We start from the raw sequence: 12,131 nt of genomic DNA, 5'->3' as shown, positions 1-12,131 counted from the left end.
CAGGTCTCAAGAAAAGCCATTTTCCTTCTAAATCACTTGGGTCTATTTGTAATTTGTGTAACTTGTCTATAGCATCTCAAAAGCATTACCATATCAGTCATGCTCTTGCAAATGCACTTAAATCGAGTACTTTCCCCTGTGGATCACAAGCCCTGGGCACTGCTGGATCATGAACTTCAACCAGTTGCTTCAAACGCAAATTGAGGGGCTTGTGGTGAGGAGCAACCTGTGCTGGGACACGGGGGTCCCGGTGACCCCGGCTGTGCAGCTGCTGGACACCCCGCAGCTGGGGGAGCCAGGACACTCCTCAATGAGTCTGTAATGTCTGTGCGTTAATGGAATTCACGGGTGCAAACCTCCTGCTGTTGAAGTCTTCAAGCTCTCTGGCTGACAGCTGGGGACTTAGAGATCCGTGGGAGTCCCGGTGGGGAGGGCAGGAGCGCTCCCCAGCTTGTGCATCGGGAATTCCGCTGGAATGTCGTGGGCTATGTATTTCAGGGATGGCATCTCTCGGTTAGTGAAACTGAAGAGTTTTGTGGGTCTGGGAGGACTCGTCATTTGGAAAGTTTATTTGCTTTCTGTGTGTATACTAAACAAATCAGTATTTGTAAAGGCAAATCAGTATTTGTAAATGCAAATCAGAATTTGTAAAGGCATTTCCCCATATTTACAAACCTGAGCATCCTTTAGGAGAAATGCAGAGATTCAGCCTTTACCGGGACCTGCAGGGGGGCTGGGGAGGCCGGGGGGGATTCCTGCAGCTGCGGGTGAGGCAAAGAGCCCTTGGACCCCGAGTCATTCCAGCGTGTGTCCGGGCTGGAAAAAATGTACCTGGGCTGGGAGGGGGACGCATCAGTGGGACACGAGTGCCACAGGATGGGGGGGGACGTCCCCTCCTCTGCCGCAGCCTTTGGAAAGGGACTTGCCAAGGTGGGCCCGTGGGACCGGCTGGCGGGTTCGTGTCTGCGGGACAGGGATTGATGCCTTGGCCCCAGTGGGCTGCGGGTGCTGCCCTGCTCGCTGGAGTGGTTCCTTTGGCCGCAGGAGCTGGCGCGTGGGGATTAAGTAATTGCCTAATTGCCCATCAGAGAGGGCTGGTGCCCCGCAGGAAATAACCCTCCTTTGTTGTTAAACGGGCTCCTTCTTCGCGTGCATGTGTCAAGGCTGATCGCGTTGGATGGGGATCTTTTGTAATCGAGCCTGTACTGGTCAGAACTGTTCCGTCCTGCTCGCCGTCCCGTGGCATCACCCGGTGCTGCGTCCCCTCTGCCCGGGCGATGCTCTGGGGCGAGCGGGGCTGGCGCGGCAGAGCCGCGGTGCCCTGCGGTACCTGTCCGAGAGACAACATGCTGCTGTTCGAATGGTTTGGTTTAGAATCAGAACTGGAGAGATGAGGCTCTCATCTGTTAAAAAAACAATCCATATCTTAACAGTTTTCTCATGTTCCCAAACACGCCGTTGGAGACTGGAGCATGCACATTGGGATTATTTTTAACGGGGAACTTTTTAAGGGAAAAGCAGCAGTGGCAGGCGGGCAGGGAGCTCACCAGTGGCCATGGGCCAGCGGGAAGTTGAGAACGTCTCCTGCTGCTCTGCCATGGTCTGCAGAGCCCCCACAGCCCCTTGCCTGGGCACAGAAGGGTTCAGCCCTGTCCCCGGGCCCCGCAGCCTCCCTGGTTTTACGCCTTCGCTCCCCTTCTCCGGCCGCCCCCGTGGTGCCACAGCCCTGCCCGGCGCTGCCAGCCCTGCCCCGGCAATTCCACCGTACTCAATAAAAGGGTCACTGTTCCCGATATGCTAATGGGAAAACGCCTGCGCTGCAGCGGCTGCTCCTTCCCCACCTCGGGAAATGCCTGCGCACAGCAGCCGGTGGAAAATCACCGTGTGCCGGGGGCTCGTGGGGCTGCCGGCGGCCCCAGCGCTGCTCGTCCCCACTCGCACCCCTCAGACGCCCCCGTGTCCCGCAGAAGCGGGGCCAGCCCTCGGGAGCGGTGCCAGCAGCGACGCTGCTGCTCTGGCTGGCGAGTGCACCGGTACGGATGCTGCGCTGGGTGCCTTGAGCAGCAGCCGCGCTGCAGTGGGACAGGAACAGTGATGGGGGATCCTCTGGGTGAGGATCTGTGGTGAGAAGAGGCCGTACCTGTTCTCCAAAACAGCGGCCCAGTCCCGTGACTTACGGAGAGAGTGAGATGCCTGTGGCAGTGCTGGCTCTGGCTCCGTGTCCCGGTGTCCGTCCCAGCGCTGGGCACCGCGGGCAGGACGTGGGGCAGGGCTGGCGGTCACCACCTGCGAAAGGCTCAGTGAGGGCGTACGGGGTGGCGTTTTTTTAGATTCAGCCTTTTAAAATCAACTGGAGTTTAAAATGAGCTCTCACATAAGTCCAAAGGTGATAGTGATACATATATAGAGAGAATTAATAGAAATTGCCTTTGTTTTTCCTGTAGGAGTCTGTGGAACCAGGTACCTTAGAAATGCTGGGCTAGACAAATGTAGCAGTGGAGCCCGTGTCCCGGCATCACTTGGCAGAAATAACTGCTTCGGCGTGTGCAGACTTCAGGCACTTTGCAGGGTGTCCAGTCCCCAGGACCTATTCTTATCAAGGGTGGTATCCTGGTGTGTTGAAGGAGGATCTTAGATTTAAAATTACTTGGATACTTTCGGGATGACTGGATAGGAAGAAGCTGCACAACTATGCAGAAGCCTCTGTGGTTTGTCTTCCAGGCCCTGGGAAGGAGACAGCTTTCTTCTATTTGCATTAACTTTTTTTTTTTCTTCTTTTTTTTTGCTCTTGGAGAAAGTGGGAGAAGGACTTGCCACTGCCAGAGCAAGCAGAGAAGTGAGGTGCTGGGGGGGTCGTATCTCTGGCAGCACCTTTCTGGCGGGCTGGTATCGTCGTGCCTGTGCTGCCGCATGGCTGCTCGCCTTCCCGCGAGGAATCCCCTGGTCTGGGCAGGACAGAGCACTCTCCGCCGGTCTGTCACAATTACCTTGCCGATGGCTGTTTGCCACCTCACGTGCTGCCCGTGCTCACTGGAGGGGCCATTGCACGTCCCCCCTCCTATGGGTAAGATGCTTGCTAGGAAAGGTGACCCCGAGCAAGTGTCTCATAGAGGTGAGACCGTCTTCCCAGCCCTGGGTGTTTAAAGGAGGAGAAAAGAGGCTGAAGCACAGAGCTGACACTGTACCTCGGTGCCCCCAGCCCCGCTGCGCTGGCCCAGTAACGCAGGGGACACAGTGGAGGAGCCGCGGCCGGTGCCAAGCCTGGGAGCGATGCCAAACGCTGCTGAGGAATGAGCGAGGGGGAGATGGAAAGAGGCAGCTGGAGCCGGCGCCGGGACCGATGCCACCCGCATGCTGCCGCCAGGACCGTGCTGGTGCTGCTGGGGCCACGCTGGTGCCGCCAGGGCCGTGCTGGTGCTGCCGGTGCCGTGCTGGGGCAGTGCTGGGGCAGTGCTGCGGATCCAGGGGCCCTGGGTGCAGGTCGGGTTTGCGGGATGCTGCAGGTGGTGGTGCCCAATGTCAGCTTCTCTGCTGCTGCTGCATCCTGGTAGTCTGTGCTCCAGTCCCTGCCTTGTCCCCAGGAGCTGTGACCGCTGTCCCTGCTCTGTCGCAGAGAGCACCAGCGATGCTGGCACCGTTCCTGCTGTGAGGGAGATCAGGGACCTGAGCAGTGGTGGTGGCCGTGGCTGGGAGGAGCTGCCACAGGCTGTGGAATGTCCTGTGCTGGCACTGCCAGTGACCCCGGTCCTGCCCACCATGGCCACGGTGCTTTGCTTGCCCCTCTGCTCCTCTCCCTGACGCTCTTCCCCGCGCCAGCAGCTGGGGGCTGTGTCCGTACCCCCGCTGCACAGAGCCAGGCAGGCTGAAAGGCACTGGTGACAGGCAGGGACAAGCAGTGACGGTGGCCCCAGGATGGGCAGGGGTGCTCTGCCGCGGTGCCGGTCCTACTTTGGGGGCTGCAGCACCGCACCCTGCTCCCCTGCACTGACATCGGGCAGAGCGCCCAGCTGCTGCACGCACCAGCTGCTGGGGATCGCCGCACCAGCAGAGCCTTGTCCTGCGGCTGTGGGCACACGGGGCCCCGGGCTGTGCGGGGGCAGGATCGTCCCCTGGTGCACGTGGGGCCAGACACCAGCCGGGGTGCACTGGGCAGCAGCGGTGCCACCGGCTCGCTGGGCACCCACCGGTGTCCTGGGGAGCGTGGCTCAGCACTTGCCATTGCTTTCTCTGGATAACCCTGGAAATCACCGGTTGCTGGGGATTTCTGTGCGCCTGCAGGAAGCCTTCCAGCCCTGGGCCTGTGTGCCGAATGGCTGGCACAAACGTCTGTGGCGTTGCCTTTTGTTATGGTCCTTCTTGCGAACAAACGCTCAGCTTGCACAAATGTTTGCAAAGGAAGATAAGGAGCTGTGAACACAGCCGGAGCGACCGGCCAGGCCACACCTGGTGACTGGGGGGCCCCTGTGTTTTGCCCCCGCTGGGGTAACACTGCAGGTTTGCCAGCGCTGCCGCTGCCCGGGGGTCGGGCTGGCTGTGCCGGAGCATGCAGGAGGCTGTGGTGGGGGCATCTGGGGACAACAACGTGACCGCGTGGGTACGGCTTGTCCCTCGGAGGGGACGGCATCGCGAGCGTGTCTGTGACCGCTGCTGGTGAGCTGGAGCAAGGGCCGGAGTGAAAACCTAAACCATCTGGGGTTTGGGTTTCCAACGTCCTACATGTGCCTTTGACAGCGCAGCTCCCATTCCTGCTGCTCGGGGAGTTTCTGTCCCCTGTCCCCGTCCCGCTGCCTGGGAACGGAGCGCGGCTGCATTCGAGGCAGGAAGCAAAGCCTGGAGCTGTTTAAAACTCGCAATCTTCGGGGAATTTCAATCGCCGGCCAAGCCTGTTCGCAACCAACTGCGTAGCGGTGCAGGGTTTGAATCGCTGACCCGCCTCCGCCGCAGCGCTGCCTCCTCCCTGTGCCGGCTCCGCGGGCAGCGGCCATGGGGGTGCCGGGGGGGCCTCCCCGCGCCGCGCTCTAGTGGGGCCCCGCGCCCGCACCCGGCGCAGCATGCCGCTGCTGGACTTCTTCTGGGCTTGCTTCAAGAGAGCCAGGGTAAGGAACCGGCTGCTGAGCAGCATCTGTCCCGCCGACACCTCCGGGTGCCAGGAGAAGCCGCTGGAAGGGGCGGCGGGGGGGGTCAAGCGGGGCTGGGGCTCGTGTGTGGTGTCATCTGCCCCGGAGGGACGCCGTGCCCGCGCCCCGTGCACACGTGAAAGGTTAATTTTGGATGGGCCACGTGCGGATGGGTTGGTCGGTGTGTCCTGTGCTTGTCACTGCCCGTCAGCGATGGCACCAGCGCCCCGGAGCCGGCAGCCGAACACGGGTGGGATGTGTGTATGGATGCGGATGTCTGTATGGATGGGGATGTCTGTATGGACGTGGGACGTGTGCAGGGATGTGGTGTGACAAAGGAGCAGTGAGACCAGGGGCCCCGAGTTTCTAATTTCCTGCAGCAGCGGTTCTCATGGCATCTGGTATTTTTCATTTGGGTTTAATTTCTCATCTGCCACCTTAATAATGTGCAACTCTCTCTGACTGCCCCCATTTGTTGTGTTAAAGTTATTGTATCACAGCCTGTGGGGTGGTAGGTGTGCTGGGCAGTTTTTGGAGCTGTTGTTAGTGTGGATTTCAGGAGTTTCGGCTTGGAAAAAGCAGTAAAATCCCTTTCCAGCCCGTGCTGTACACCGGGCTGAGTCAGGCGAGCGGCTGTGCCGTGGTGACATGGATGTGGAATGCAGGCTGTTCCCCCGGGGGTTCAATGCAAAGCCCAAAATAGTTGAGTCTAAAAATGACATTTGTGAAATTCATTAATAATATTAGTAGCTGTCTTGTCCCTGCTGTCTCCAGAGAGCTTAACACGTCCCTGTTAACCCTCCCCGTCCCTGTGTGTTGTTGCGGCCATTGCACTCAGGGCGCAGGGGACAGGGACCGGGACCTGTGTCCCCCCCGGCAGAGCTGCAGCTCCCCGGGGGCTCCAGCATGGACCTCAGCACAGTCCAGAGCACCCAGCAGAGCCTGGGAACCTGCTGCCCGGGGACGGGGCCGCTGGTCCAGCCGGTGTGGGTGCTGGGGAGGAGGCGGTGAGCGCTGGGAGCTGCTGGGTGGCTCCTGCCCTTGCTGTCCCTGGGATCCCCAACTGCAGCTGCTCCTCTGGCCACGGCCCCAGCAGCACATGGGGCTTCTCCCCACCCTGGACACGTTCCAAACCCCTCCACCTGAGGATAATTCCCCATCTGAACCCTCCAGTTTTACTACTTAAGCCAATATTTCTATCTGCTTCTTGCTTGGAAAACACTTTTGCCAGATGCCCAGAGCAGTGTGGGGATGGAGCGCGGGCAAAAGTCACTGATGGGTCTGGGATTAATTTGTCCTCCGGTTCTGGGGCTCTTCCTCGCCACCATGACCCCTGGGCACTGAGGTGTCACGGCCAGCGGCCTGTGACAAGGGAAGCTCCAGGCAGTTAGAGGCTCCAGAAGAAATTTGCCATGAGAGAGCTGGGCTTTGCGCTTGGAAGGGATGGCTCTGCCCAAGCAGAATGAGCCCTGGAGAAGAGGGGTGAGTCTCTTGGCTCAGCACCTCCAGCTACCGGCCATGGGGAAAAGAAAACCTGCTCAGAGGGTGTAAGCCAGGTGGTGCTTCCCCCTGAGCAGGGCCAGCACGGAGGGATGGGGGGCTCTGCTGGGATGGGACCTTCCTTGGTGCTCAGAGGGGAGGCACAAAACGGTGTTTCTGCATTTTGTGCTTCCTTGTTAGCTCAGCCCATGCAGCTCATGTTGCGTTTGGCATTACAAAAGCCCAGACTGGCGATGAAGGGCTCCCTGCCCAGTACTGCAGGTGCCTGTTCCCAGGTTCAGGGGTGCTTGTGCTCTTCGCATCATTGCCTTTGCTGGCTTTAAGTTTCCCACTGCTCTGCTTGCAGCAACACAAGATAATCTGGTGGGTGCTTCATTTCTCCCTTCTTCCATTGCCACACTGCCATTCCCGCAGTCCCACTGCAGCCCCGCAGCAGCCGCCCCACACCAGCGAACGGGCCCTGGCTGGTCCCCACCTCGCACAAGCCCTCGTGGCACACGAGGCGTTGGGAGAGGGGAGCCGGGGGCAGCTCTGACAGCCGAGCGGCTGCGTGGGCTCTGGGGCCAGCGGGAGCTGAAGGGACAGGGGACATCACGCTCCCGATTTCCCTTGGCGAGCACCGATGGCCTCACATGGGGCTGAGCTCCTGCTTCAGCCCGCTTTCCCCGTTTCCTCCCGGTGCTGGTTTGCTCAGCTGCTCGCTGGGATCAGCAGAGGAATTTCTTAAAGGAGGAGAAATGTGCAGGGCTCTGTCCGTGGGATTAATGCTCTTTCCAGGTTAAATGAGGTGGAGCTGCTGCTGGTGGCAGATTTCATGGGAAAAAGAAGGCATTAGGGCCGGGACACGATGGCAGGAGAGAAGAGGCCCCCCCTTTAGCACAGAGACCCCCTTTCCCTGCGGTGGCCGGGGGGAGCAGCCCCAGCTCAGCACCCGCAGCCCTTGCTGGTACCGCCGTGTGTGCTGGCTGCGCAGCCCTTGGCAGAGCTCGTGAGAACAGACGTGAGGGGTGATCATCGCCCTGTCCGAACGCTTGCAGCTCTGATGCTCTGCAGTTCCCCGCATGCTGCAGAGCGGGGCCGGGGCACACAGCCAGCACCCGCTCTGGGGCAGGCGCAGCCATGGGGAGATGGATCAGCCCATCTCCCCCGGGGCACCCCCGGCAGAAAGACAGAGGGGTCCCGGGGCGGCGGGAGAGGCTGCTCGGCAGCACCGCGTTCCTGCAGCCGTGTGCCCCAACAGCTGCGGCTGCAGCTGTGCTGGGGGGTCGCCCGCACCCCGAGAGGGGCCTGCGGAGTGTCACCGGGGACCCTCCTGCTCCTCCGCGTCCCTGCAAATGGCCATCAGCTCTCACGCGCTGGCGAGGCTCCGCCGCTGGGAAACCGTGCCTGTCCGGAGAGCCCGAGCAGGCACTGCTGCTCGCACGGACAGGAGCCGGGGGGGGACAGAGCCCAACTGCGAGTGGTAGGAGACTGTGAATGTGAAAATCAAAAAGATAACAAAATGATTCATTTTCTTTTTTCTTTCTTTTCACAGTGCTTCACATTGCTGGAAGACAAAAAAGATGCAGGTAAGCTGTGACAATGTTTTCCAGGGCAGGAATGCCCTCGCTGCGTGGTGGGCAGGGGTCACAAGAAGGAGAGGATCATCCTCGTGCTGAGCTTCGGGTTTCTCCTGCCCCTGAACTGAATTTTCCCCTGAACTGCTGTTTTTCAAAGGGGCAGCAAATGCAGCCAGTGCAAGTCAGTGCCAGCCCGGGCACTCCTTGAGCCCCGGCGTTGCTGGAGGGACCCGCAGGACGTGCCCAGCTCCCCCTTGGCCCCATCCTTTCCCCCCCGGCTGCAGATGTGGCTTGGCTGTACACCGCAGTCATCGCCGGTGACCAGTGTGACATCCCAGCCGCGGTGTGTGCGTTGGACCCCGCGGAGCGGAGCAGCCCCTCACCGGTGCTGCCGGAGCTGTGCCGACACCAGGAGCCGTTCAGCCAGGGCAACCCAGGCGGCAGCAGCTCTGCTCCTTTCTGGTGCCTTTTCAAATCCTCTCCTCTTTGCGGTGAACAACTTCATCCTCTGCAAATGAGCTCATTAGGAGCTCCAGGGCATCGTGGCTGCCATAGGAAGGGGGGATTTCCCGGCTGGGAGCCCCCTAGCTCGGTGTGATGAGGTGTGAACCGTGGGGCAGCTCCTGCTGAGCTGTGGTTCTTGTGCCAGGGTCCAGGGGCTGCGTCTGCCCTGACCAGCCCTCTGCAAAGCCTGGGGGGAGGCTGGGGGTCGGGGCCACCCTGCCATGGGGAGCTGGTGGGCGCCGGGCAGGCTGGAGGCTGGCGGTGGTCTGCGGGGCGAGGAGGAGGAGGAGGAGGAGGAGGAGGACGGGTGCGCCTGAGGGGCTGGGGACCAGGTTTGGGGACAGGGCTGTGGGCTCCCAGACAGGGCACAGCCCACTGCTCATTTTAAGAACTGCAGGGTCCTGCTGCCAAATTGGTGTGAAGTGGCGCTGCGGGTCCTGGGTGCTGCTCTGCTGGGGGTGAGGAAATGCTCTGGGTCTCGCTTTGTCTTCGTGTTCAACCCTGGACAAACAGCCCTGCTGCCAAACGCGGCCCTGCTTGTGGACAAGATGCGTAGAGGTCCTGCAGTTTGTAACTTGGTTAGTTGGTCTAATGGAGACTCTTTGCTAAGCAACACCCCCAGAAGTAAACCTGGCCCAGTCCTGCTGTCGGACGTGGCTGGAAGTGGAGGGACCCTGGGCGCTGCGCCGGCTCCTCCGCTCTCGGCAGAGCTCAGATCAGGTCCTGCAGATGGTGGCTCTGGAGCACCAGGTCCCGCGGATGGTGGCTCTGGAGCAGCAGATCCCATGGATGGTGGCTCTGGAGCACCAGGTCCCGCGGATGGTGGCTCTGGAGCAGCAGATCCCATGGATGGTGGCTCTGGAGCAGCAGGTCCTGCGGATGGTGGCTCTGGAGCAGCAAATCCCACGGATGGTGGCTCTGGAGCAGCAGGTCCCGCGGATGGTGGCTCTGGAGCAGCAAATCCCACGGATGGTGGCTCTGGAGCAGCAGGTCCTGCGGATGGTGGCTCTGGAGCAGCAAATCCCACGGATGGTGGCTCTGGAGCAGCAGGTCCCGCGGATGGTGGCTCTGGAGCAGCAGATCCCATGGATGGTGGCTCTGGAGCAGCAGGTCCTGCGGATGGTGGCTCTGGAGCAGCAAATCCCACGGATGGTGGCTCTGGAGCAGCAGGTCCTGTGGATGGTGGCTCTGGAGCAGCAGCAAAGGCGGCAGGAGCAGTGCTGGGAAATGCGAATTGCTGCCCATGGGATGTGCCCGGGATCTCCGAGCAGTTCCCGAACTGGAGGGCAGAGACCCGGCCTCTTGTTTTTCATCCATATAAGGGTTGGGTGAGCTTCAAGCTGCTGGTGCAAGAGCCCAGGAGCACAGGAAAGCTCTGGGCAACAAAAGGTGCTTTGTGAACGGAGCTCCAGAAGTAATCCTGGGTGGTCTCTCTTGCCCTTTTGTGGGAGAGATTAACAATATGACTATCAAGAGCTTGTTAGAAAGGTTTAAAGAGCCCTGCACAAGGGAAGGGCAGGGAAGACTCTTACAGATCACATCCACAGCTAGGATTTTGGGGCAAAGTATGAAGCCCAGCAGAGTGTGGCTGAAGCTTTCCCTTTCACGTGGATTATGGTGGCTTGGAGCAAGCCTGCCATCAATTTGTACCCGCCCTGGGGTTTTTGAAGCTCTGAGAAGAGGCCAGGGCAGTCGCTCGCTGTCCTCTTAGCTGAGCATCCCCAGAACGTGCTCTGACAAATGGGGGTCACTTAAGGAAACATTCAGACAGTGGTCTCGGGAGATGCCACCCCCTTCTCTGATGATATTTTAGTCTCTTTGGGGTGGGCACCAAGAGGATCTCAGCTCGAGACAACGGCACGAGGCAGGGTTGAGTTGGTTCTATGTTTATCCTGGTAACTGTTGGGGATGTGCCTCTCCCGGCTCCTCCATCGCTCCCGGCGCCTGGCGCTGGTCCCTCCCGCAGCGCTCCTCTCCCAGGCCAGGTTTCCATGGATTTCCAAACCCTCCGCTTCCTCTCCGACATCCACTTCCCATCCATTGTTCTGGACAAAGCAGAAAGGAAAGGCTCGCGCACCGGCCGTGCACGCAGCAACCACGTCCTCCGAGTAAATCCCTGCCGACAGCAGCGTCAGGCCTCTCCAGAAGCAGGACCGGGAGCAGCTCTGCAACTGTCATTAAGCAGTGGCCTCCCCGAAGTGCCGAGGGACAGGGACTGAGCTGGCGGCTCCCCCCCGTGCAGCCAGGCAATGACGGTGTCACCGTTTTTCAAAAGGGGGCTTCGCGGCCGGGCATGGTGAAATAACAGAGAAAAGAAGCGCGAGGGACTCTGCCGAGTTTTTGGCTCTGTGTGAAAGAATAAGGTTGTATTTACCCAGCATCTGGATCTCCAGAAATAACCCGCTAAATTTAGCTGTTGTTGATATGTTGTCACAGCTGAGTTATTCTTCTCTCTTTACACGAAAATCTCCTGCACTGGTTCTGCTGGTTTGCAGGACGAGCTCTTTGTTCCTCGCCTGGCATGTGCCTGTGCGCTTGGTGCCCTGTTTTTCGGGGATGAGAGGGGGATTGGTGTCTGTTTCTCTGTCACCGCTTGACCGGGCTGAGCAGACGGGGCTGCCGGGGCTGCCGGAGGGCACGCGGCCGTGCCGGGACACGCGGGGACCGTCGGTGCCAGGGAGGAGAGCGGCGTGGGGTGGGATGCTGGGCTCCGGAGCTCTGAAACTCCCGGAGAAATCGCTGCCTGTTACGTGGTGGAAAACATGGTCACGGGTCTGGATCCCCGTCGAGGAGGTAGGAAATAGAAAAGCTGAACCGAATGTGATTATTAGTGGTTTTAGGGTGACGTGTCTGCGTTGCTTCTTCCTCTTCCCTGCCTGTTGGGTCAGGCTGCTGAATCACCCTGAGACAACAGCCTTGGTCCCAAAGTACCCTCGGATGGGCTCTGCCACTCTTCTGCTCATTTATCATAAAGGAAGAGGGTTCTTTCTCAAATATTCTCATTTTCCTTCTGTTACAGCCTCTGTGGCCGTACTCCTGGGCCACTCTCCTATCACTGGGAATTGATCTCCTGCCCGGCGAGTGTGAAGTGCTTTGTGGTTAGCTCTAAGTAATAAAAAGGTTTTTAATAGAGTAAAAAGATAATTCCTGAACAGGAATATATACACTAAAAATCACCCTGCCAGGGCAGCTACAGAACAAACAAATAGTTTATGCTTCTTTCCATCAGAGGTTTTCTCGGGAGCTGGGGACAGCATCTCCTGAGGCTCGAGACACCATCTCCAGCGTTTCCTTTCCAGCCTCCTCAGTGAACCCTGGAGGTTATTTTTGAACCGCTGAGTTCTTTGATATGTATTTATCCATATTGGTTTAATTTCCCCAAGAAATTAGGCTGGTGCTAAAGCCTCTGGGCAGAGCCAAGGCCGCCAGCTCTGACATTTCCTGCTGTCCC

General features: G+C 59.4%; 1 protein-coding gene across 2 annotated transcripts in view; it reads left to right on the top strand.

Moving 5' to 3' along the window:
* Positions 1-4,739: 4,739 nt before the first annotated feature.
* The window catches only part of STARD8 (StAR related lipid transfer domain containing 8), a 56,052-nt gene continuing 48,660 nt past the window's right edge, over positions 4,740-12,131 (top strand). The window contains exons 1-2 of one of the 2 annotated variants that reach the window (XM_065643121.1): positions 4,740-5,096; positions 8,152-8,185. In XM_065643121.1, the coding sequence (XP_065499193.1) occupies positions 5,052-5,096; positions 8,152-8,185 (79 nt within the window). In that variant the 5' untranslated portion in view covers positions 4,740-5,051. Of the gene's footprint in view, positions 5,097-5,348; positions 5,368-8,151; positions 8,186-12,131 lie in introns of those variants that run through there. The other variant, XM_065643126.1, reaches the window with a different exon arrangement.

Source organism: Caloenas nicobarica, chromosome 12, assembly GCF_036013445.1.
Source record: "Caloenas nicobarica isolate bCalNic1 chromosome 12, bCalNic1.hap1, whole genome shotgun sequence".
Lineage (NCBI taxonomy): Eukaryota > Metazoa > Chordata > Aves > Columbiformes > Columbidae > Caloenas > Caloenas nicobarica.
This window is presented reverse-complemented; position numbering and strand designations above follow the sequence as displayed.